General features: G+C 38.3%; 2 protein-coding genes and 1 long non-coding RNA gene across 25 annotated transcripts in view; 1 reads left to right on the top strand and 2 right to left on the bottom strand.

The window, feature by feature from the left end:
* FGL1 (fibrinogen like 1) overlaps nucleotides 1–12,697 on the bottom strand; it is a 29,961-nt gene extending 17,264 nt beyond the window's left edge. For 2 of the 7 annotated variants that reach the window (XM_069789061.1, XM_069789115.1), the window contains exons 1-4: nucleotides 12,547–12,696; nucleotides 10,694–10,883; nucleotides 6,987–7,062; nucleotides 1,150–1,330 (exon numbers count right to left, since the gene is read on the bottom strand). In XM_069789061.1, coding sequence (XP_069645162.1) covers nucleotides 1,150–1,330; nucleotides 6,987–7,052 — 247 coding nt within the window. In that variant the 5' untranslated portion in view covers nucleotides 7,053–7,062; nucleotides 10,694–10,883; nucleotides 12,547–12,696. Of the gene's footprint in view, nucleotides 1–1,149; nucleotides 1,331–6,986; nucleotides 7,065–10,693; nucleotides 10,884–12,546 lie in introns of all 7 variants that reach the window. The other 5 variants (XM_069789072.1, XM_069789081.1, XM_069789098.1 and 2 more) reach the window with 5 other exon arrangements.
* Nucleotides 12,698–19,633: 6,936 nt separating this feature from the next.
* Nucleotides 19,634–22,705, bottom strand: LOC138685626 (uncharacterized). Its single transcript, XR_011324952.1, has 3 exons — nucleotides 22,546–22,705; nucleotides 22,162–22,216; nucleotides 19,634–19,733 (listed from the first exon to the last, which is right to left on the bottom strand). It is a non-coding gene; the product is annotated as an uncharacterized lncRNA (long non-coding RNA).
* Nucleotides 22,706–23,093: 388 nt separating this feature from the next.
* The window catches only part of PCM1 (pericentriolar material 1), a 45,601-nt gene continuing 42,086 nt past the window's right edge, over nucleotides 23,094–26,608 (top strand). For 10 of the 17 annotated variants that reach the window (XM_069789034.1, XM_069789011.1, XM_069789027.1 and 7 more), the window contains exon 1: nucleotides 23,095–23,342. The gene's annotated coding sequence lies outside the window, so the exon portion shown is untranslated. Of the gene's footprint in view, nucleotides 23,343–26,608 lie in introns of all 17 variants that reach the window. The other 7 variants (XM_069789002.1, XM_069788957.1, XM_069788976.1 and 4 more) reach the window with 1 other exon arrangement.

Below are 26,608 nucleotides of genomic sequence, written 5' to 3'. Positions count from 1 at the left end.
AAACTGGAACAACTTAGATCTGTTATTTAGAACCACATTTTAAGAAAATAAACTGAGGCACATGCTAAGAAATGACAAATAGCTTTCAGCTAAAAGTGGGTTTAATAATCTTTTCCAGTAACAAATGAGTCAGCCATAATAATAACAAGAAAGTATTCCATGATGCTGAATACATAAATAAATATACAGCTAAAATTTAAAGTCAAACTTACAACTGCTTTTAATTTCATTTTAATGGTGCTTTATTATATTTGAGGCCTTGTTATATGTTGTTATTTTTTCCAGCAGCATAAACACTACAAGTATGTTCAAACTAGGCTATTAAAAATTATATATGTTTAGACTCTGTAGCACTGGACAACTAGAAAATAACACCATCCAAGAATCAGGCCCCCAAATTGTATTTTCAATTCAACTATTGGTTTGGATGGTGTTTTATTATTTTAAGAGTTTGGGCCTCATTCCAGCTACTACGGGCTAACACACTTCGCCTTCTTCCACTGCAGAGGGACCGGATCACCATCAGAATGCCGGTGAGATTACAAAAATTACTTAAACCCAGTATTTTAGAAGCTGTGATGTCCTGAGCTGAACCTAACTCAGTCAAAATGGTACAACGTACAAAATATTATTAAAGTGAGATGCAGATGTCATTATGCCAGGCTTATGTGCGTAAATATGGATGGCACAGGGACTTTACAGATTAGAACAGAGTTGGTGTGTGCTTGTAACCCATGCAACTTTGCAAATGTGTGAATGTGAACTGACCCTGTGGGTTAGAACTTTTTGAGATTAGTCAAAGGTTCTTTAGAAATCTCTAACTGTTTATTAACGTTTTGTAAATGTCTATTACTGGCTTTTGTCTGTTTTATGGCTGATATTTATTCTGAATTTATTGTTCACTGATAGTTTTTTACTTATGTGCTATTAATAAATCAATAAACCGCTTCAATCCTAATTTGATTTATACCGTGTGACATTAACCATTTTTCCCTGCAGCAGTAGGCCTAGGTAAAAGCTGAACACTGTGTTTTAAACAAACAATTTTCTGTGAGCTTTTACAACAATAAGTCAATGGGCCCAATTGTGCTAAAGCTTCTGGTTATCATTACAATGAATGGAAATGAAAAGAATAGCTTCATTTCTAACCTGAATACTGTCTTTTTCCTCCCAAGTCAATGACACTGTTTTCATCTCCTCTGTCACTGTACTGAATCTCTTTCTTCTCTAAAAGCTGTATAATTTTTAACTGCTGCTGTTTCACACGATATTCCAGAAGCCTCACCTGGCCCTGAAGTCGTATTTGCTCTTGAAAACAGTTCTGTAGATCCTAGAAAGGAAAACATATCTTATTATAAAATAATTTTTTGTCACATTTAACATGTGACACAAAAACCCAACCAACCAAACCATAAATAAAATTCAACTTGAATAAAACATTTTTGCCACAATTTCCTATGGACACTATGTTGAATTCCACCTCAATTGCTACCTCTGTTGAAAATTCATATATTACAAAGTGTCCAAACATATACATGCTTTGCAAAGAGACCTTCTCTGTAGTGGCTGTAACCACCAGGTCTCACTGCAAAGATGCAGAGGGGATTTTAGGGAAAAACACTACAGTACAGACCCTATCATAAAGATTGCTTATTCTCTATCACCTGTCATGTACAGTGATTTACTATCTAGTGACACCTGCTACTAACATTGGGAAGGTTCTAAATTTCCAAAGTTTTAAAGAAATACAGTCTACACTGATAAGTTTTCAACTTCATTGTGCACTTTTCAAATGCTTTTAGATTACACACTTCTTATGATAAGAATCTTAACATTGCCAACATAAATATTGTAAAGTTTCAAGCTCATTTTTGGCATGCTAAAGTAAATAGTCCTTAAGAAGCTGTAAATATGCATGAAAAATAAAAGTTAAAAACTTAAAGTCAATATTGTGCTGTGACTAGTACACTCAATTTTGCCATGCAGAGTGGATGAGAAATGTGGCAATTCTGATATGGTGATACCTAGAACTCATTTAAACCTGGTGCAAATATGGATACACGACAAGAGAGCTGGAATAACTGTTCCAAATTCAAACATGCTGAATGTACACAGAGCAATAAATAATTGGTTTTAGATTAATGACTATGGTAAAATAGTCAAAGTGAACACAATCCAATCTAGGGAGCTTAGATGATTAAAATATTCTGTACAGTTTCAAATAGATATTAAACAGATTTGATTTCAACATGGGGAAAAAAGCCTTTGGGATTTTATGATACATTTTACAAATGTGACATGAGGTTTTGCATCAGTAACATTGTGTCAGCAATTTTATATGAGCAAAGAGACTTCAGCAGTTACGGTGCTTGCACGGAGCACAACTAGCACTGTAAAAGCAAAATCAGAAGGCAACTTTTTGGAAATCCGATATGCAAGATCAAATATGCAGTAGTTCTAAATTGGTGCAACCTTATTCATAGGGCAACATTATTTACATGAGCTAAGGATGTAGAACTGTAACATTTGCCATCCATATGGGAAAGCTGATCTCTTAGAATGTTGCCCTATCACACTGAACTATAGAGAGATCTGAAATAGCATAGTGATGTGTACCTACAGTGGCATCCACATACTTGTATCAGGCTCAGGCTTCACCTATTTTCTGTACACTCCCACCAAAAAGTTTCTTGTCACTTTCTTGCTGCAGTGATTTTTTTTTCTTTTATCTGAAAAGCTGATGCCATTCTGTAAGTTACTATGCAGCAGAAACAGTTCTGACTTCCTTGTGGTACCATTCACCAGAAGTCCAAGAATAAACTCTGTGACTGAAACTAACAGTATTAATTAGAATCTGCATTTCATAACTCTACTACATGCAGATTTTTTTCATAATTAATTTGTGGTACTAGTTAAAAAGCAGAGGAACTTCTGGTACTGTCAAGGAACATCCATATAAACTGTGACATGACTATGACCAGTTATTTCTGATAGAAATAAGTGTTTCAGGCCCCTTCGCTTTTTCACTAGAGAGGATGCAATTCATTTTCAACAAATAAGCAAATGAACTAGAGACAATTCAAGAGTATTTGAAGATAAAAGAATCATTGTCGATGAGTTCAGTAAAATGGTTCCTAGCCATCATGTTCCATTGGCCTGCAATATTTAGTCTCACTGAAAAATCTGATGATCAGACTTTGCAGAACAATCCTGAATATAGGCCTCTAGTTCAAGTATTTCTGAAGTGTATCAGATGCTTGCTTTAATTCATGCTTAACTGCAATCTATTACGCATGGTGGAATAAAAGAATGGGCAATACACATGTGGCAGGACTAGGCAGTTTGTCAGTGACCTGTTCGAGAGGAAGAGGTTGACCTGCCTCTCTGAGTTTGGGCTGCCCATGTGAGGCTGCTTTGACAGCAGGTGTGTCTGCATACTCCAACTGTCTGCTTGCTACCAGGTCCTCAGAGGCCATTAAGATGCTTGGCCACAAGGAGGAGCTGTAAAGTCAGAGGCATGTTTACCAAACGCTAACATTTTTAGAAGAATAAACAAAGCAGTCAATGACCTAATATCCCTAGAGTCCTATCTTATTTAAGAATACTCCCTTGAAAATCTTCTTCAGTTGTTGATAGCTATATGAGATCCCTAGTAAGCCCTCCTTTTCTTCCAGCAGGAAACGAGAAAAGAAAATACTTAAAATACATGCACTTACAGAGACAAACTTGCTACAGCAGCTTAGAGGGATGTTATTTGACTATAAGCACTGGTTAATTAATGTGTGACATGTTGCATATTACTACTATGCAGTCTTTCCAGGGCGGTTGTCTCAACTTGTATCTGCAGCCTCATATAAACCCTTCACAAAAGCTGAGTTGAATTGGGAAATTCAGAAGAGGATTCCTTGACAGGTCTCTGCAAAGTCTCAGACTAGTCCTGAGTACATACAGAAAATTATGGTGAACTGGTAAGCTGCATAGGTGGGTTGAGAAAGAGTGAATAAATAATAAAAAAAAAATTTCCAGGCTCACCCTGATGAGCAAATGCTAACTATGGAAGTAAAGCTGTCAAAAAAACCACGTTAACAGTCAGACCAAATAGTAATCCTAATCATATTAAGTTAAGAGTGATAAAGGAGCCACCATGCCTCACTTACCAGTTTTACTACAGCTTTTGTTTATTCAGAAAGTTAGCCTTTGTCAGTCTTAACTTGGTACTTGCAACCTTTGAGAACATGGTAAAATACAATAGGAAAGACCTGGGTGATCCTGGAAATGGTGGCCCCTCTCACCAGGCCCTTGCAATTTCATAGGCAAGACTTGAGGTGAGTAGTCTCTTTAACACATGGCAAGGTCTAAGCCACGAACAACTGCTTTCAGTTCTGGTGAGAGCATGAGTCTATGTGTGGGAGGAGAGGTAGCTACAGGCAGCTAAGTGTGTTTCTTTCAAATGTAGTGAAAATGTGTCTATCAATTCACCTATTCATACTGTTAAAAGCCATTCTGCTATGGTGATTAAATTATATAGTAAAAGTACAGAACTTCTTAAAAAATATTATTGGACCTTAGAAAGACTTGGTATCTAAATTCAGTATGACACTACTTCAGATACCACCATAAAAGGTCCTTTCCTCTGAATCAAATTAAACACAAGTCTGCAACAGGCTATGTCTCTAAATATTGTTCTTAACTTTGCATTTTAAATTAATCTTCTCTTTTTGTTTACTTAAAAATTGTGAATTAATTCATAAAAATTAAAAACACTGAGCCGATTCTCATCTGCTTTACAGACAATACACTCATTATGGGGTAAAGAGTAATATATCTACATTACACATAGCAATTTCCTGATGAAAAGGATTTAAGCTCACAGTGCTGGTAAATAGTAAGTGACAATCAAGAAATCACCAGCCGTACTAAATAGCTACACAATAAGAAATGACTGAGCAGAAATAGAGTTTTGAAAGTAACATACATATGAAAAGTACTGGTATCTGATACTTTGCTTTCTCTCCCTGACTGCAGCCTCCTCATTGATGTCTCTTTCTGTCAACTCTGGACAAATCCTATTACACTTTGCTGCTCGACAGCAAAACCACAATTCTCATATGTGGAGTTTTTCCTATTTTCACCTATTTTTCCCACGGGACAATCACAAGTTAGCTGTGTAACTTCAGGGTGGATCAATGTGGCTTTTAGATCTGCAGGTTACCAGACTGTTCTTTTAATGTGCTACTACACTTTTTCACAGGATAACTTTTTTAAAATCATTGGAGTTAAATCAATGCATAGCCAGAGTAATATAGAGGCAAAATGTAACTCAGGATTATAAGAATCAGCAGCTATAACATGTTGCTATTCCTTTTGTTAGATATGGACCAAAGTTAAACTATTACAATGCTGAAATAATAAAAAACCCGTGAATTTGATTGTCACTGTCTCCAGTGGACAGTAGTGCCCACTGATTGAAACCAGACTGAACATAATCTGCTCTGTTTCAGTGAAGCAACTGTTTGCACTACACATTGAGAAGCAATTATCTAACAAGTGCTGACAGCTCTGCTCTTGGACATGCAGTCCCATACTTAACCAGCTGCTCCAATTAATGTGCATTCACAATCTCTATTTCATTATTGTGTGAATTACTTAGCAGGTAGTGACCTTCCATTAAAATTGATGCTATAAATTAGACTCTGAATATTTTATGAAAACTATAAAAATACAAAATTTTTACTTGAGGTGTTATTTCTTGTATTTTTAGAATTTAAATGAGCTCCAAAAAAATCTCTTTTGAGATTAGTGCTTTGCTTTAATGAGATTAAAATGTGAAAACTTAGAGATAAATTTCAGAATATTCCCAGTTTTTAGTCACAGGGTCAGCTAAAGCCCATAATACTCCAAATGAAAAATCAAAAGAAAGCAAATGCATTTCATTGTAATGCCTTTTTCTCAGTAGGCTTCTATAGAAATCAGTAATATTTTTCTCCACTGAGCAGAAGTGATTACAGAGGCAGGTGCTTCCTATTCTGCCCTTACAGAGCTACTTATCTGAACAAAAGGCTTCCCATAAGGTAATGTAAGCCACAAACAGTGATGCTCACCTAGTTGTAAATTCAGCAACCACTTCCACCTAGGCAATTATGAATCAACAATTCAATCATCTCCCAGGTCTCTCCTATTTAGGACCTGAATATCAAACTAGGAAGGACAGCCAAGATAGACAGTACAGGACTGATGAGGTTAGAAGTATTTTAAGCAGTGGAGTAACTATGATTGTGTTAGGGGTTTTGTTGGAGAGGCAGAATACATAGCAGAAGGTTTTGGGAGCTAAAAGTAAAGGAGCTTTGATCTTTGTTTCTGAGTGTGAATTATAGTAACATCAGAACGAGTAAGAATATGAAGCTGTGGATCTTATTTGAGATGAAGTTATACGGCAAGTGGACACGGTAGAAAAGAATAGAAACATTCTTCATCCTGAGTGTCAATGATGAGAAATACTACTGCGGCAGCCACTGCTTTAGGAGTTCCTGGGGTTTGCCTTTCTGTAAGTATGCTGCTCAAAACTAAAGGTGTTATTCTGAGTTAGCATTACCCCTGAACGGTAGTATAATTTTCTTGTGTGCCTTCTGTACAACGTGCCTGTTAATGCATCGTATGATACCTTTTTAATATTCTTTTACCTTCTGTTTCATGTTGGATGCAGTAACAAACTGACTGGATTACTTTCTTTAGTGCTATGGCCCAGTCATTTATCTTCCCTTGTATATTTATGCATTTGTTTCCTCTTTCCTTATCAGAAATTTGTCCCCACTGAACATTATTTGAGGTTATTTCCCCAGTGTTTCAGTTTTGTTCTGAATTCTAATCTTTTCCATCAAAGGTTCTGCCATCCCATGTAGCTGAGATACATTGTAAACACTATGGAGGATAAGGTATGAACTATTCTGAAAAAAACTCTATAGGCAAATTTAATTACTAGAACTTACATTGCTGCCAATGACATCCATCAAGCTAGCTGCAAGGACAAAATCAATCATTATCAAAATCTTCATTCTTTGGAAGCTGTGAAGTAGAGGAACAAATGAAATAACTAGTTAACTTAAACATTAAATATTTACACCTGACATGTTAAATTTTATTCAAAATAATCTATTTAAGCTATAAATATTTTCATACATATTGTAAATATAATGTATATTTAGGCTTTATTACAAATGTCTAAAATAATCTGATCAAGTACAACTCCAAAACCCAGTAAAACCAGAATTTATCCTTTTAGGCCACTTTGTATCAGAGCTCTCCATGTATTTTAGGTCAGCTATTCAAGATTCAAACCCACACATTTTATTGTGAAACATGACAAAAGCAAAATAGCATTTTAAAATGATCTGAAAAGCAGGGCAATATTCCTTGTTGGCCCTTTAAAGTTGGGAGAAAGCTCTCTGTTACATTCAAGTAATTAAAACCTGAATTGGGCTAGTTGTCCTTGAACTAAAGAAGATTTGTGCAACTTTTGTGTGCCAGGAGAGAGTGGAGATAATTTTACTGTTATAGAGTAATTTTGGGGAAAAATGCATAATAGTTATCAGCTTTTATTGTAACAGTGACAAGGATAACATCTTTCAATGGATAGCTATGCATATTTTGTACTGTATGACCCACAGGATTTTAAATCTTATTATTTCATATGAAAATTATTTTATATGCCAAAACAATCATCATTGTATCTTGCTGCCTTGCAAACATTAGCCAATATAACTTCACAATTTTCTGTAAGGTAGCTGTGTGCTTTTCGGCTCACAGATGAGAAATGAAGGCCTCCAATTACTAAAATATTTACATAGATTATACATGAAGCAATTCTAAATTGATTAGGTAAACTGCTGCAAGCTATCAACTGAGGAATGTTTCTTTTTTTTTTTAAACTTAAAATATTTTCATTTAGCATATGCTAACGCTGTTTAAACGAAAATATGTGTCCACTCTGCTTTTTCTACTTATTAAACTAAATCAGCTAACTACATGTTAAAACATTTGTAGTTAGACAAAGCGTGAGACCTATAATAGAGATTAATGATTCAATGTCAGCACGTGCTTATTGAAACACCAACTTTATGGATTGTTCCCCTGTACTCGGCACTGGTGAGGCTGCACCTCGAGTACTGTGTTCAGTTTTGGGCCCCTCACTACAGGAAAGACATTGAGGTGCTGGAGCGTGTCCAGAGAAGGGCAACGGAGCTGGTGAAGGGTCTAGAGCAGAAGTCCTATGAGGAGCAGCTGAGAGAACTGGGGCTGTTTAGTCTGGAGAAGAGGAGGCCGAGGGGAGACCTTGTCGCTCTCTACAACTACCTGAAGGGGGGTTGTAGTAAGGTGGGTGCTGGTCTCTTTTGTCAGGTGGCTGGAGATATGACAAGAGAAAATGGCCTCAAGTTGCAGCAAGGGAGATTTAGGTTAGATATTAGGAAAAAATTTTTTACTGAGAGGGTTGTCAGGCATTGGAATGGGCTGCCCAGGGAAGTGGTTGAGTCACCATGCCTGGAGGTATTCAAAAAGCGAGTGGACAGGGTACTTCAGGACATGGTTTAGTGGGCATGGTTGATGGTTGGACTCGATGATCTTGAAGGTCTTTTCCAACATAAATGATTCTATGATTCTATGAAATTTCCACTCATGTTTCTACAGGAATTAATATAGAACACCAGTGGAACTTTGGCAGACTCTGCTTTTTACTGTACCAAGATAAGCAAGGTGCTTATGTGAAGTATGTTTTTAAGTTCTTGTAAAATTGGACGAGTCTAACTTTATTTTCGCCAACCTCTGAAAACCTCATGCAAGACTACAAATTACAGCCCAGCCAAATTTCAGGTTTTCAACACCTACCTACAAAATACTTAGGATGCTTTTTAAAATTACAGTTATCTTATTTAAGTAAGCAACTTTTTTTATTCTTAGTTCTGAATTTTGCTGGTTTGAAAGCATCATATTTGAAAGCATAGAGTTGTAAGGCCTGAGTATATCTGTATAAAGCTCATTATACCACTTCCACTGGACTGATGCAGACACAAGGTGTTGAGGGTACTCTGTACCCACTGACTCGTATTACAGACAGCTCAGAAAGTTTTGGGTTTTTTTTAAACATCTTGGACACATGCAACTTCAACCATTAAGCTGCAAAGCACTATATTAAGCTAGTGTCTATCTCTAGGGATTCCAAAGGAATCCATTAAAAATTACCTATAAAATGTTTCTTGAGTAAAGTGTGAACTGAAGATCTCAGGCTAAGTTATTTCTATGCCATAAAATTTCTGAATTTTAAGTTGTAAGTTGTTATTAATTCTTACCAAATAAATGTTATATCATTTGAATTAGAAACTTTATCATTCAATGCAACAAGTTCTGCTACTGTTTGAAGTGGTCAATCCTATGAATTTCGGGCTTAAAAAAGGAGGGGGGAATCTGCAAGAATTGCCAGCATTGAATTCTGTTATTAATTTAGATTTTGGAGGTTTCTGCCATGATAAAACATGTACTTTCACCTTACAACAGTAGTAATTATGGCTATTGCAGCCACCACTGTTTTGAAAGCAGCTGTTGCCATCTGTTGCAATGACACTGTCTGTGAGAGGAGTGACCAAAGAGTACGTTAACTATCTGGCCAACCTACAAATGGTCTCTCTCTGATAACTGCTGTCCCAACTCCATGCATATCTTAAATATGTTTTCCAAGAGAGAAGGGACTATATTTTTTTCACCAGAAGATTCATATTTAACTGTTCTGCTTCATTCTCTGTTATTTTCATTATAAAAGCACACTGTTCTCCCTCACATTAGTCTTAATATTCTATTAATATAACTGTTCTATCATGATTTCAGTGACTGTGAATGCCTGAGTACCACAATTAATCTTAAAAGGGTTGCACAGCTTTACAACTACGGTATTCTTATTTTTAAAAAAAAACCTATCAAGTAAACATTGCATACCGTTTAGAGAAATTTATGTTAGTAAAAAAAAAATTAAAAAATTAGACGACCATCAGGCACAATCAAGGCAGATCATGTCCCTTACAGCATGTGTGAGCTACTATGAGCAAGTTGCACAAAAGGAACAAAGAGCTGTGGAGCATAGAGTGTGTGCAGTTGGTTTGTCATCTTCAGATGAAGTTACCTTTCTATTTAAAGGGCGCCTCTTTCTAAAGCATGTTCCTGTTGTGGGGAACTTCGTAAGGGCTGCACTTGGAAGACAACTTTGCATGTATCAGCTTTAGCACTGAACTAAGATATGCTCAAAAGCCATACTGAAATATAGGAATAGTCTCATAAATAAAATTCTAAATGTGATGATTTAAATACATTGCTCAAGATATTTTAATCCAGGAGTTTAATTTTTAAGAAAGGAAGTTGGACAGTAAACCCAAGATGGATTATTCATCCTGTAGTCACTCGCAATATGAGCTCACTGTGGTCGTAAGAGAATTAAAAGGCGTATAAAGAGCTCCATTTACCAGACCTGTCAGTCAGAAACAGGGAAGACATTGAAACAGAGAGGACACAGGAAAAAGAAGAGTGGACCTGAAGTAGGAACAAGGGGTAGGGGGACAAAAATCTTTGTGCTGTTGCCCTCCCCCAAAATGAGAAAGGTCAAGAAGACTAGGAAGAGACATGAAAATGCAAGCTCTGAAAGGAAATGGCTGACCTAATGGTGTTTCTCTGCTTCTGTTACTGCCCAGCAGGGAGACCCAGACAAGGTAGAAAACAAGGAACAGTGCTGATCCTGGAAGGGGCAGTACCTTGTAGCTTTGAGCCAGTTTCTCAGCAGGTATAAACTCCTGTAGTTTATCTGATTCCACAGTTGCAGTCACATGAGATTCACTGAGTGGTCAACTCTACAGTGATAAGAAAAGTCGTAAATAGGGTCAAGGTCTATATATGTTCAAAGCGCTTTGCATACACTAACTGAATCAACAGGTTCAGTCTTGGAATAATTGTTTACTTAGTTTTCCACATTTCTACAAAAAGTTTCAGAAAAGGTTGTATTAGTAACAGTTCTCTGAAAATGTACATCCATGCTCTTTGGTAATATGTAAAGCTAAAGTTTTGTTCAAGGGAAGCTTAAAATCTTGCTCTAGAAAGACTGCTTTGAAAGGCAGTTTCTTAAACTAATTTCTCCACTCATTTAAATATTTACCCTGGTTGTTACATAACTATTTAAAATGCATTCTCCAGAAATGTACGTAGAGGGTAAAATAATTTAAAATTTAGAGAGAAAATACAACCACTGATAAACATTCACACACAATGCAATAAAAACATTCACTCAAAAAAAATAAGCAAAAAAAATTACAGATCTTAATCCATGTCTCAGATGAAAACAATTGCATAACTTAGCAAATATTTTTGTGTTGTTGATGCTAGTGAATCCAAAGAGTTAGTAAGTGCTGAGAGACTTTCAAGACTTTTGTGATAACACCTGTGTCGGTTTAACAAAAACAAAAACCCAAATTTGTGCAGGGGAGGTCCCTTTCCAGGAAAATCTTAAGATCAGACAGTAGATATGTGGATTAATTACCACACATCATGATAGAGTGAGAGAAACTTAGTGTAGTATTATAAAGTTAAAAGCACAAGCCCTTAACAGTTAGCTGAAAAAAAAAAAAAGAATCACTGTTTTAATAAAATTGAAGTTTAAGGGCAACTTTTGTGAAACCTTGAAATTTTATCCATATGAGATTACTCATTTACTATTGAAAGATTACACCTGGAATGTGCACTCGCACAGCTGTGCAGAAAGATTTCTCCAAAGCTACGGAATAAAAATTCTAGAAAGGTACTTTTTTCCTTCTCTGTGCCTGGGCTTTCTTCACAGGCTACTCAGACAACCAATCCTATGTTCAAATTTCCCCTAAATTTGATGTTTTTCCAAGTCTTTCTATAACAAGTTACTAAATAGATTTAATGACATTGGAGAAACTCTGTGCTATGAAAACTTTGAACTGTCAGCCTGTTTTCTTGTTCTTGAATTCTGGAGACAGCAAACTAGATAGAATTCAGAAGCCTATTTCTGTTTGTACAGTGTCAATAAGAATTGCATTGCTAATAATTACAATAATAATAAGTGAGAGTCTGCCAAAAGGACAGACAAGGACTTGAAAGAATTTTGTTTGCTTTCTTAAAATTCAAACCGGTTTTAATGATTAAACTCATGCACAAGTTTTGCTTTGTTTTCAATAGGTAGTATTACAAAAATTGCCCCATTTTCCTCATCTGAAAAATGGACAATAATTCATGATTTGATCTACTTTTAGGCTTAAAAAGCAGCCTTGTTCATAGAGCCATACATTATTATAAATTTAGAAACTACAGATTTGAATATGAGGTTTATTAACTAGATATAATAGCAAAATAGCTAGATCCTGCTAAAACAGTCATACATCGTTAGCAACATTGCACCAGTTTTATGGCCTTCAAAAACATATTACTTTTAAACCATAACTATAGCAATTAGCCCAAATTCTTCCTTCTTCCCTCACAGGTAGCTAAAATGTTTACCTTTACCCTCTGGATAGAACTCAAAGTTGTTAAATCTTCTTAAGCTGATGCAAAGAATTCCAGAGCCCTTCCCAGGCTGCGATTGTTTTTGCTATTAAATTCTGTAGAGTTGAGGCTTACATCTGCTATGAGTCACTGGGCAGGAATGTTACTGAGAAGTTGCAGTTATCAAGACTAAATTACAACATAAGAAGAAGACAGTAATTCTCTGCCTAACACAACACTTCTGAAATAAAAATAGACCAAAAATAACAAAGGATCATCCATTCCCTTTCACTCCTCTGAAACAGGAGATTGCTCTCAGCATCATTTTCAGATATATATACTCCAGTGATTTCCTGAATCGCAGCCTAAATCTCTTAGGCTTCAGAGGTATAGAGAGAGCATAACCAATTCAACTGATTTAAAAATAAAACATAATCATTCAGAATAGAAGTTACATGTTAAGGTGATAAAATAAAAACAAATCTGCTAAAAAAACCTGAAAGTAACAAACATAGCACAGACAAAGCCAAAGGGAACAAGAAAAAATGAAAAAGAATCTTGTTTGATCTAAGTCAGTAATTTTTAATTGGAAGGCACTGAGAAACACATGATCTCAGTGACTTGGTTAGACAAAATCACTTTCTTTATAAGCTTTTTAGAGCCAGATGAATACATCAAATAATGTTTTAAAATGCAATTTAGTTTGGGTGTTTGCCCTCCTTCTATGGTGGCTCTTCTCAAAAAGTTCCACAAATGAGTATGCTTAAAGGAATGCTGCTGGAAAAAGTGAACTCTTAAGGACATACTGAACAAAAGCAGTAAAAGGAGTTTTACATTCCACAATACAAATATTCACACCATCAACTTCCTGTTGAAGACTAATACTTGTTGTACACTTCCTCTAAATAATTTCTAGTGTATTATTTGGAATCTGTTTACCTGGAAGTACTTCTCTTTACTAATTACATTACATCAACTAATTAACTTCATATTCTGAATTTCAAATATTTAATAATTGCAATAAATTTCTCATGAGTAGCCTACACTAAGACTCATTTAAAATTTAAAAATCATTCAGCAAGTCATTTTTACTTGGAATCTTTATATGGCTAATGACTTTTGCAAGGAGGGAAATACCTGTTCATAGTGTAACTCAACTGATTGTTACTCAGTGGGTGGGCTGTGAATTTAGAAAGTGGAAAAAAGGCATGGCATTTTAAATTCAGATTTATTAACCATTTAAACAATTTATTGAGGGTTACAAGTAGATTCTCCATCACTTGAAGTATTCAAACAAAAACTAGATGGCTAAAATGTATGGCTGTGGTTCAGTTAAATAAGAATTATATCCAGCATCAAGTCAGAGATTTGTATTATTCAAGAAGTCTATAGGCTACCCATCATCAGAATGATTTTGCATGAATAAACATACTAAATAGAAGAGTCTCAAAGAGTATACAAATGGAAGTCATAAAAGCACAAACAGAAGAGAGAAAGGTCTGTCTTAGACCTGTTGGATACTTCCAATACTGGAAACTGGCAAATGTCATAGACCTTAATGTGGCCAGTAAAGACCCAGCTGTTCAAACAAATCTTACTCAGATTTGCTGCTCTTGGGAGAGTTTGCACAGAAATGAAGCAAAATATGGCAAGGATCATCAACTATTCTTTTATCAGTTTTTTGACAAAAGTATGTATAAAGGATAAAATGCTGTTCCTCACTTCCACACTGAATCAACATGTTTATTACTTCCTATAAGCAAGGTAAAAACAGTCAGTTGTATTAAATCCATCTTACATCTTTTGTGGATGTTTAAAATAGCTAGCACAAGAAATCGGTCATCTTTGTTTCCATTGTATTAGCACTTTCAGCTGAATACCTCCCCAGGTATTTTGTCTGACAGAAGTTTAACAGCTTTGGGCAATCCCAAACATGGATACAGGCTGGGTGATGAGTGGATTGTGAGCAGCCCTGTGGAGAAGGACATGGATGAAAAACTGAGTATGAGCCAGCAAGATGCGCTCGCAGCCCAGAAGGTCAACTGTATCCTGGGCTGCATCAAAAGAAGTGTAACCAGCAGGTCAAGGGAGGTGATTCTCCCCCTCTACTTGGCTCTTGTGAGACCCCACCTGGAGTACTGCATCCAGCTCTGGGGCCCCCAGCAAAGGAAAGACATGGACCTGTTGGGGGGGGGGGCGGGGGCAGAGTAGGGCCATGAATATGATCAGGGGGCTGGAGCACCTCTCCTATGAGGACAGGCTGAGAGAGTTGGGGTTGTTTAGCCTAGAGAAGAGCAGGCTCTGGGGAGACCTTATAGCGGCCTTCCAGTACTTAAAGGGGGTCAACAGGAAAGATGAGGAGGGACTCTTTATCAGGGAGTGTAGTGATAGGACAAGGGGTAATGGTTTTAAGCTGAAAGAAGGTAGATTTAGATTAGATATTAGGAAAAACTTCTTTACTGTGAGGGTGGTGAGGCACTGGAACAGGTTGCCCAGAGAAGTTGTGGATGCCCCATCCCTGGAAGTGTTCCAGGCCAGGTTGGATGGGGCTTTGAGCAACCCGGTCTAGTGGAAGGTGTCCCTGCCCATGGCAGGGGGGTTGGAACTAGATGATCTTTAAGGTCACTTCCAATCCAAACAATTCTATGATTCAAGAATTGGCAAACACAAGGTAATGTGTTCATAATATCATCCTTTTATCATGCAGACTCAAAAGAAGTTGCAAGCACAGAAGAAGCTTTCATAGTACAAGGAACCACTTTTTTTTTCCTTATAAGCTGTAACGGAGGTGTTAAGCACCCTTTATGAAATGTAATGCTTTTCTTTTTCTCATGTGTATGATTTTTATCCAGGAAAGTTTTAAATCACCTTCAGCTGCCACGTAGGAATATGGAAGGGACAAAGATTGTACAACAACATCATAACTCGGTGTTTGTCAAAATGTACTTTCATTCCATCTGTTACGAATTAATTTGTTTATGCTTTTCTCTGCATTGTTTTAGTTCACGTAATGCTAAGGCTAAAATAGAAAACATGTAATGGACTTAATTCTAGAATTGGCTGAAATCACTTATTTGAAAATGTACATTCAGCATTGTACATCCAACAAGATGATAATTAAATGGTCTTTCACATATGATAAACAGTAACAATAATAAATTGAAAATATTTTTAAATGGAATATGCTGCTTGGTTTCATAACTTAGACACTAGGCTTTTTTCTGAGGGGAAAAAAACCCAAACAAAACACCCCCTCCCCCCAAAAAACCCTCAACCTGACTAACTCCATCAAAATTATGATGTCTGAGTAAATTTAACTTTGGGTTTTTTTAAATTTTTTTAACATATAAAGTAGTAGCAATGTGTTACTTCATAATAATATTTTGTTATTGAAACAGAACTGAACTGAAATCAAAGATAAGTCAAACTCAGCTTTATGACTAAAAATCTCTGTACGTCCATGTTTTTAAAGGTAGCCTCCTTTCTGAAAGTAAGTGTATATTTTTTTTTATAGACTGACTTATGAATTGCATGGTATCTTTACAAGAAAATCTGGTTAGTTATCATAATAGGCAATGTGCCAGTTACCAGAATACTATTATATCTTCCCATTGTAAGTGTGTTCCACAAATAAAAGCATTGCGTAAGAGTTTCACACACATAATGCTGTGGGTGTTTGCATAGCTGACTGACATGTTAAATGGCTTCCAACATTCCACGGCAGGCTACTGATGAAAGCGAGTACAATTCTATCTGCTTGAGTGGAGTTACTTTCAGAGTGTTCAATAGTTCATTTTAACTATATTTACATAAGAGGTGGCCCACATATTCAAGAGAATAAAATGATCAAAAAGCTACACTGGATTTAGTCAACAGTTTGGACTGCTGTAAAAATGTATATCCACCAAGCTTTTCAAAGTTAAATATAGTTATTAGCTGTTAATATTTTATGTTTATTTGGAGACACATTAAAAAAAAAGAGTATGTCATACTTCTGCATTAATAGATTCTCAAGGTTTCTTTTTACTAAAGCAATTTGGCATTTCCAGATTCCTTTGGAATAATCTATACCAGTTTAACATGAGTCCTACTTAGTCATATGACAGCAACTGTCTTTCATGGACTCTTTCATTTATATACAAAAAGAAGCTTGCTCCGAAGTATTGAAATAGCTACAAAACAAGATCAAATTAAAATTACATGCCCTTGGCAGTACATATCCCTAAAGTTCATGAGATGTTGATGATGAAAGTCCTTGATGTAATTCTGGTTATTCACAAGGAAGCATATGAAGAAGTCCTGTTGTACTGAACACAACAGAAATCAACAAAAGGAAGCTGCATCCTTGTTCACTGTTCCAATTCTCCACTTACTTAGTACCACCTTTTTCTCAGGGTTACTGATTTTTTGTCTCTCTCTAGGACATTGTTGCCTTCTTCCTATATTTCTGTTTTCTGCTTCTTTCATTCCACTGACATGCATAGTTCCATGAGGTAATATTCAGTGTCACTGCAGTAGTCTTCAGGCATGCTACCTTAGTGTACCTGTTCCACCACAGACTTAAGTCTTCGAAGCAGACAGTGGCCTTTATTGTTGTACTTGCCTATTTCTTTAAGGAATATCATGCACTTGCTTATGTGTGACAGTTAGCCATCTCTCTCATACAATTTATTAATAATATTTTACTTTTTCAACATCAGATGAGTTAGAGTGCTACAAGCCAATACTTTGCTTACTTTTGGGCAAATAAGAAACATCAGAGTATTTTAAAGCTCTTGATTCTTTTAACATGCTGTCTTCAAAATTCTTGCCACAATCCTAACAAAAGCAGTGGTAGAAACAAATTATGGCAAAAATACAGAAGTCCACCTATAAACTTATGAAGATTTCACCTACTATATAAATACATTGCACAGAGTGACCAGAGCCTATGACTGCAAGCTGAAGCATATGAATAACATATCTCTAAAACTTGCATAATCACATGATGAATCTGAAATGTTAAGACAATAAATGTAATTCCCTGATAAGGCCAAGAGATAAGCAGAAAAGAACTTCCTGCTTATTCTGAAATGACAGAATGAATGCACTTTATTTTTTGGTGTATGGATATAATATGCAACAATAAAATGCAGTTTTTAAATATTTCACCTCGTTCTTGTGTAATGTTCTAAGAAACAGGTGCATAATTTAGTCATTTCAGTCATTTCGTAGGCTGTCATTTCAGATACACGGTACAGAAATCAGCAACACACCTTCATTATCATGGATTAGAAAATCAGCAAATTCAACATATTTAGACATTATTTCATCACACTCCAAATAGGGCAACACCCACCAATTCTTATTAGAAATATAAAACGAGCAGTCCCTCCCATCTTTTTCAATAGACGATAGCAAAGACAGTATTACTAGCATAGATGAACACACCACAGAAGTTAAAGATCTAACAAACATCTAGATCTGTACAGATCTCTTTGCAGAATATAGAAAAATGCTGGATTTGGTGAAGGCCTAGAGTAATTTTTAAAAAAATTATCACAGTAAGTTCCATTGCTGGTGTTTGTCTTCTGTTCATTAACCCCAAGATCATAAAAACATGCATTAAGCTGTGTTGTGAGGAAACGTATATGGCAGACAAGTGACTTGTTCAAGATCTTCATGTGAGACCCAGGAAGAGAACATAGTCCATAACCTTCTGCCTTACTTACAAAAACAGCTTACATACCCTGACTGCCTCCTTTACCCATGAAGCTTCCTGCTGGCCCCAGTTTTCCTTTTTTTCTCTCCAAATACATCCTTCTCCTATATTCTACTTTGTGAAAAGTATGTGATCTCTTTGGAAAAGTGCACCAACTAATATCTCTTCTTCAGTATTTATCAATTTAGTGTTGTTATCTATCTGTACCAACCCTAATCAGCAGTATAACTGGAAACACTTAGCACTGAATCTCTATTACCCCTCTTATCATCAGGGGGAAAAAAAAAAAAAGGAACCACAAATGCAATTTTATTAGAAATGTGACAGAAAGATATAGATTACAAAGTTATTTAAAACACTTCAAAGTTACTCTAAATCCTTGCGCACACACACACATATATACATATATTTATAGTCATTAGATATGCCAGGCCATCATACTTTACTCAATATTTCTATATTTGCAAAACCTGTACCAGAAAAGCAAATACCTATTTCAAAACATTATTGCCAGAGGATGAAATGCAGTTTATCACAAAATTAATCAACTCTGGGTAGCTACAGTGGAACTCCTTATAATAGCTTTTTTATTAAAAGTCAACAAATACTAGATTATGAACGTAAAGTCATGTAATTATTAGGAATTTTTAATTTTTCTGGATCAGATGTTCACTATCAAACTGCATAGGGGCTATAAAATGAGCTACAACTTCAACTGATTTTTTTCCATTTGAAGAAATATGAACATATATGAAAATAAAAATTAGGTGGCTTTGAAGAATTCACTGTAGCTTTTATATGCTAACTCTTCTAATGCTGATATGCTTTTAACAGAACTGAAGCCATACGGTGTAGAGAAAGCACTCATTTATGAATATGCAGGAATGATTGCTATCAGATACATTTTAGTTTCCAATTACAAAAGAAAAATTGGAAAGTATCTACAACTTTTCCTCTTAGAATGAACTCTCAAATAGTTGTACGGTATCTTTCATTCTGTACACTCAGAATGAAGGAAAATAAAAAATGTAAAATTATTTCTTTAATTGCAAAATGGAAAAAAAAATCTGGGGCTAGGCAGAGAGTCATGAGAATTCTTGGTTCTGAACATTTCTTTATAACACGTGGTGGTGTTGCTTATTTCTTTCATATTCTCGTCCTTTGATTCAGTTCAGAGGGAGAAATTAATGTGGAATTTCTAAGCCAAGTAATCATTTTATCTTTCTCCTGCTTACTTTTTTTTTGTTTGTTTGTTTCAATGTAGCACATATGTAAGTTGTGACTTCAGAAACCTAAATAATGTAGAATTGGCTAGGCAATATCATGATATACAATGACTCTCCAATATATTATGAATTAAAGGTTGTTCCTACTCACTTTTCTGAGGAATCTGCAGATATGCTTATTTAAGTCAAATCTGTCGTTTCAGAACAACAGAAGTATTTTGTTTCTTCTTAGATTGCTTTTGTTAGCCAAGGAATAAACTGAAGATGTTACTGGACTGGAAATAGAAAAAAATGAAATAGACAAGACTACGTAACTAAGAGTACAGCGTATCAAATATAATGTTAGAGGGACATCCAGATTAAGCGCTGTATTTGTAGATTGGTTGTGAAAGTGCATCTTAATTTCTTAGAGTGAAATAGTCCTTATGACCTTGCTAACTTCTGTGCTATAGAGACCTCTTATGAAATGGTTTTCAAAACTGGCTTTCACAGAGCCTGACTTCAAAGGGGACAATGAGAGAAATGTGGTCCTAGGGCTTCTAGGCAAGGCAACAGTGGTGCTCCTGATATGTTTTGGTTGTGTGAAGTAAGCATGCTTAATAAACCAAAACTGGTTATGCCTCGTGGCTCGACCCCATCACTTTTTAGCACTAGGTTTGATACCAGTCACTAATATTTTACTAGAATGTAATACCTCGAGTGCATGTAAGAGCAAATATTACAGACTGATGAGATAATACCAGTATCAAGAGGATTACTTTCCCCACCCCTGCGGATGTGGGGAAGATTTACAACAAGGATCCTGTCCATTCTTCAGCTGAGACTCAGGTGCTTTTCTGGGGTCTGACCAGGTTAGCTAATACCTAGCTCCCAGTTACTCTCCTCTTTCCTTTATTGCTTCCGATGGCTATTATGCTTGAGTGGATCATCAAAAATTGCTTTCTTCTTCACTGGTAGTGAATTGGCTAATCCTTGACCAGCTTAACACTTGGCTATGGGGTCTTAAGTGACTGTGCCTCTGCCCTACACCTTCTTAATTTATTATCAGACCCCATAGGGATAAGTGGACACTTTATCTTCCTGTATAAATCAACTTAAAACTCTTTGTTAATGGCTTAAGAGATCTGCCCAATCTAAAGTTATGCAAAGAAAGAAAAACTACCTTTAGTATAGTAGCCTGATAGTCACTGTGTAGCCATATTATGGTAGACTAATCATTTTTGGCCAGTTTAATTTTTGCAGCAAAAACCTCTTTGTCACAAAATCAGCAGAAAAGCAGACAATTACTATTTGAACCGAATGCCCTATTAATTACTGCCTTTGTTTCAGGGCCTTTAAAAATCTCTGTCCGCAACTACTCCTCACATCCCCTCTGTCTCAGTAAAACTTTAATCCTTCTGTTCTTTTTGTCTCTAGTCCTTATGTGCTGTATTTTGTTTGCTTGCTTTCCTTTCACTCTGGAAGAATAAAGTAAAATTAACAAGATAAAGCCAGCAGGTGTGCAAGGAAAAAAATCATCACATGTCTCTGACATAGCTTTCAATCCTAATTAAATTGGGCTATCTCGAAGATAATCCATTCAGTTTCTGTGAGGGTGAATTCATTAGCATGTCTGCTGATGGAAGCACTTATAACAGAGATCTTTGTAGGAGGAATTAGTTACTGTCAATCTAGAGGCTCATTAGCATTGATATAGGCAAAGTTGGTTTTGGTTTTTTTTCATTAACAAGACATTCTTTAAGCCATATTAGCTTTGGCTCACAGTCATTCCGAAATCCTGAGAATTATTTTACAACAGTAGTGGAGAACCACCTACTGGAAATAATGCTTCTTGCCATGCCATCCATGATTCCTTAATGCTTATTGTATCTTTCTTCAGTCCCTCAGTCCCCATCCCCGATGAAAAATGGCTCTGAGGAGCTGGTACTGTTTTATTTCTTTGAAGCACTTAAAAAACCAAAAACAAAACAAAAACACCCCCCCTCCCCAAGTTTACAGCCAATTCCAGAAGAGGGACAGAAAATAAGAGGAGAAAAATCACGCTGCAAATGTCAAGCAGGAATCAGAGTAATGATGCTGTAAGCTCCTGTGAGAGATATACTACCAATATATGACATGCTGTGGTAAGGAAAATATGCAGTTACGACATGTATATATGGGGACTGTAGTAAAGACATTGTTACTGAAACATACTAAAATCTATTTAATGTACTGTTTTTCCTTAGCAGTGCATTATATTTTTATATAAGATTTTTTTTTCCCTGCAGGAAACAATAGGAATGAGGGAGATGTATTTTAAGAATAAACCACAGAAACAAAAATGATAGTCATTGTATTAAGGCACTATTTTCTCTTATATTCTGCCTCCTCCTGCTGGGCAGTGGGAGGTATGCCACCGTGACAATATAAAGCCTCTTGCCAAGAGCAACATTGCCAATATTGTGCTGAATATCCAGACACGGTACCTGAGGCCAGGCTGAAAGGACATTAGTTAAAAGTATGATAAAAAAAAACTCATAAATGACCCTCTTTATTAGCTGCAGAATTGCAATACAGATGAATAATATATATTCATTACATAGAGAGCTTCCATCAAGTTGTTGAAGATTCTTTTAAAAGTGTTTCCGTTATGGATAGAAAGTCATTTAGCCTGTGGTAGAAATGGGAGAAAAATGCTGCTATAACAGGCAGTCTTGTGCTCACCTCTTTTACGCACTATGTATTGTCCAGAACTATTCCTTTGATACGGGGGTGTCTGCTGGAGAAAACAATATTTTTATTGAAACATTTTTATTTCACAGGTTTTCCAATCATTTAGTTACTTTTCTAAATTACAGATAGATTAATGCGTCATTGAAAAGGATTCATGTGTCGTTCATTTTTTGGTGGAGCAAAATACATTGCTGTAAGTACTAACAGAGGAGAAATGAGGGGTTAACTACATTTTCATGTAGTACCAGTAGAATGTTTCTCGCCCAGGATGGGTTGTGAGGCCTACATAAATATTTAATGCTTCTGCATTTTCTGGTCTTCTGGCATCACAGAAAAAGAAGGGTAAAAGGTAGAACAGACTACAATGATTTCCACCTTTTCACCGCTGCGTTTTCAGCTGTGACTTCCTACGGGAGACCAACCGCAGACAGGAACAGACTCTGCAAGTCGATACTGCCCCAGACGAGGACAGGAGCTGATCCTCGTCCACGCTCAGGCTTTTGACGTGATTTTACCACTCTCCCAGTCAGGTAAAGCCCTTTACAGAGTTCAACATCGTTTTCCTACTTTATTTTACGAGCAAAACGGGCCCGGCGCTTGGCAGGCCGGCGAAGGACAACCCGCTCATCCCGTCCAGCGGCCGGGCACTGCCCTGACTGGAAAAACTACCGGCGCCAGGAGGCCGAGGCCGAGGCCCCGCCCCCGCCCCCGCGAGGCGCGAAGCCGCGCCTCGCGCGCTGACGATCCGCCGCGTCGGTCGCCGCCGACTGCGGCGTTCCGGTGCGCGCGGACCCGCCGCCAGCAGGCGCCTGGAAGCGCGGGAAGGGCCGCCCTGCCGTCACGTGGCCCAGGGAAGGCGGTGCTTGCGCGGCGCGGAAGGGCATGGCTGTGCGTAGGTTACTAGGTAACGGTGTGTATCCGTCCGCTGGGGCCCGCCTCCCGCGCCCCTCGCGAAGTGGCGGCCAAGATGGCGGCGGCGGTGGCGGCGGCCGCTGAGGCAGGGCTGTGAGTCCCTCCGCCGGCGCTGTTCCGCGGCGTTGAGCGAAGCGAGGCCGCTGCTCTTCCCCGCTGCCCGAAGGGGAAACGCTCGGCCGGGCAGCCCGGGGACCCGCGGGTAGTGAATCGGCGGTGGAGGAGAAACGGGGCCTGAGTGACCTCCCCTCCGCCGCGGGGTGAGCCGCCCTCTCCTCCCTCTGGCGCGGCGGGCTGCCCCCTTTCTCTCGCCGGCAGCGGAGCGCGGGGAGAGGCGGGGGCCGCCGCTGGTGGGGCAGGGCCGCCTGGCTCGGCCCGGCCTTTGGGCCCCTGCGGGCCCGCGTGGGTGGGCACCCGGCCGGCGAGGAGAGGGGATTAGCCTCGCTGCCCGGCCCGGCCCGGCGGGGAGCGGGGGGGGGGGGGGGCGGGACCGGCAGGCCCAGGGAAGCCTGGCGGTGCCAGCAGGTTGGGTGGGCCGCTGCCCTCCGCCCCGGGGGAGGTTGCGTTACTCGCTCTCCGGGGAGACGCCGGCGGGGCCGCGGCAGCGGCCGTGCTTCTGCCTGAGGCGCTGTGAGCGGAGCCCGCCTCCCCCGCCCCGGTGCCCCGCGGTTTGGGGCCGAGAAGGAGCGGGCTTTCCGCGCGCCTCCTGGCCGCCCCCGGCCCGGGGAGCGCTTCGCCTGCCTCGCGCTGCGGCTCGGCCGGCAGAGCCGCCGGGGGATCGCTCCGTCAGCCGGCCCCGTTGGCGGCGGCGACACCCGCCGGGCCTGGGCTCGGCGTCCCGCCGTGGAAGCGGACCAGGTCGGGCCGGCGGGACGCCGGGAAAGGGCTGAGGTGCGCGGCTCGGCCCCGACTCCGCAAGCTGGTAGTGCTGGGCATACCTCCCTTGGTCCGGGTGTTGGGAGTTTGCAGTTCTCCTAGCGCCTTGCTCCTGTGAGGGCTGACCGGTGCAACAAGAGAGGCCTTGCTCCGTTGTCTGCTTCTGTTTGATGATATTGTATGGTTGGCTGTAGGCATTTAATGAGTTAATGCCAAGGTAATGCTCAGTGAGGAGCGCATGTCTTAAAAAGCTAAACGGAAAGAAATGTTTGATCCAATTTCAGTCTCTGTGGCTCTATGATGACTTTTTGCAACTTTCTCTTTTCCATTTAATTTTTAATTTTCAAAAGTTTCGACGTGCAGGATTAAGTGCTCTTCAGAGCTCTTAAAGTTCACATGAATGCTCTAGAAAAAAAACCTCAAAAACATCTCCGCTGTAGGAAAAAAACCTTTTAAAATATGTCTTTGGTTTATTAGCATGTTTTGTAGTGATACTTCTGAGTGCTTTGTATATTGCTATTACAGGTACAAAATATGTTTTGCCGACAATCTTGCATGTTTTGACTACAATCTTAGATGTTACCTTAAGTTGTCATTTGTGTAGAAAATATTCTTGAAAGTTTTTTTTTTTTCCCCCAAGTCCTTAGTAAATGTTGTCAGGCAGTATGCACATGGTCAAATAGCGCTTTTATACAGATTCTATAATGTACCTGAAGCTCAGATTAGTAAGGAGTTGCTGGAAATAGCATAATGGGAGGATACCAAAGCTTTTATAAGAGGATTTCTTCTGGAAGTAGATGGTAAAATGAAAAGTAAGAAAAAATACAAATCAGTGAAGTGTGTGGGGGGAGGTGAAAAACACTGCTTCATCTGGGAGAGTTTAAGAAAAAAGCGGGCTGAACCTCTGTTTTTTTTAACTGAGTTGAAGGGTTAAAATAGCAGCATAGCTCTGTGATCTTAAGCTTACTTGAATATAACTTACTTGGAAGTATCGAAGACTATAATATGAATGTTTAGAAACTTGCTGTCTGGGAAGGGCACCGTTCTGTTAGAACACTTTAAAATCTGCGTGCTGGAAGTAATCGGGATGTTGTTATTTTTTAGCTGTATTTATTAGGGTGCATTGGTGTATGCCTACTGTCCTTGTTTGAGAATATTCAGAATGTTCCATCTGTGGCAGTGAATTTACTTCAGAGGTAATTGGAGACTCCTACAGCAAAGGTAGTTGAAGATAGCTTTTGTGAAAGTTTTAAATGAAATCAATGTGAATAGGTATTTGTATTATATAAAGATGAATACTGCTACTTGTTTTTATAGTGGAAGGTAGGGAAAATCTTCTTTTGCTATGGTTTTAGTAGAATTGTATAACATGAGGATGAGGAAACGGCTTACTGAACTGGATTGTAAACCCAGATGGCCTCTGAATCTGGTCAACATGAACTCGCTATGCTTAGTGGCATAGGTCAGGGTAGAGTGACATTTGAAATGTTGGGTCTTGAACATCTATGAAGCTGAACAGTTTGTCTGTAACTGAAGAAAGTTGTTACAAAACACAGCTGTTTTCTAAAATAAGCTAAACTGATAAATATGCATTTGTTTTGAATGCTTGTCAAATTTACCTTGGGTTGCCAGGAGAGCTTCCCTGTGAACATAGGATGCTTGTGCTTCTACATGTAAACAAAGAAAAAGTGGAAGGGCATTGTGTTCTTATTTGCTAAATAAATATGACAGTCCACCTGGGTGAAAGTTGCACAAAAGGTGTGTTTTTACAGTTGATCTGTCTGGGTTTCGCTCCTCCGGATGACATGGCTTTTATTTGCTTTCCTTGAGCCTACAGTTCTTATATAGTCATAAGGTTAGCCAGATCAGGGAGCTTATCCAGTTGAGAACTCATCTATTATTTTTTTTTATTTCAGTTTTATTCGTTGGCTAGCTAGTTTATATATAGATGGTAGCCTCTGACTGCACAGCCTAGTGGAGACTTCTGTTGGGATGAAGAAGGGAGTATGAATGAATGTGCAAGGACAGTAGGGGACAGATCTGCCAATTCCCAAAGGAGCAGGCACTTAACTATATCTGTGTTATGATTCTGATTGTGAGATGCAGAACCTGAATTACTCCTTACTGTGTTAGTGTGACTTAGGTTGGTACACTGCCGAGTGGAGATGAGGTTATGGTATAATGAGCATTCCTGGTAGATCCCCTTTCCTTAATGGTATAGTAATAGGCTGTGTTTGCATAAAAATACTGCTTTGTGCATGTGCGCCTACTGAGAGGGCTGTACTGTGTGATTTTGATTGAATACTATACCTAAGCAAGATAGGTGTACTAGTACAGCTTTTAAACTTAGTTCAGGATTAATCATTTTTCTTCTGGAACTGATTATTAAAAAAAGAAAACCCTCTTAGATACTTCTTAATCTTAAGTTTTAGGTGATTTCTTCACATGCACTGTGTGAAATCTTGGCCTGAAAATTAGTAGTAGATAGGTTGCAGTAAAATGTTAGACATAAATGATCCTTTTTGATATAATCCTGTAAATCTAGGATTATGTCCTAATGTAGCAGTTAAACCTAGTCGGAAAAAGTAATTCTCTGCAAGACTGTTTTTCTTCTACATCTGTAACAGAACTTCGTAGCTGTTACAAAGAA

Source organism: Haliaeetus albicilla, chromosome 1, assembly GCF_947461875.1.
Source record: "Haliaeetus albicilla chromosome 1, bHalAlb1.1, whole genome shotgun sequence".
In the NCBI taxonomy this organism is placed as follows: domain Eukaryota; kingdom Metazoa; phylum Chordata; class Aves; order Accipitriformes; family Accipitridae; genus Haliaeetus; species Haliaeetus albicilla.
The sequence above is the reverse complement of the archived record's forward strand: the minus strand, read 5'-3'. Positions and strand labels throughout refer to the sequence as shown.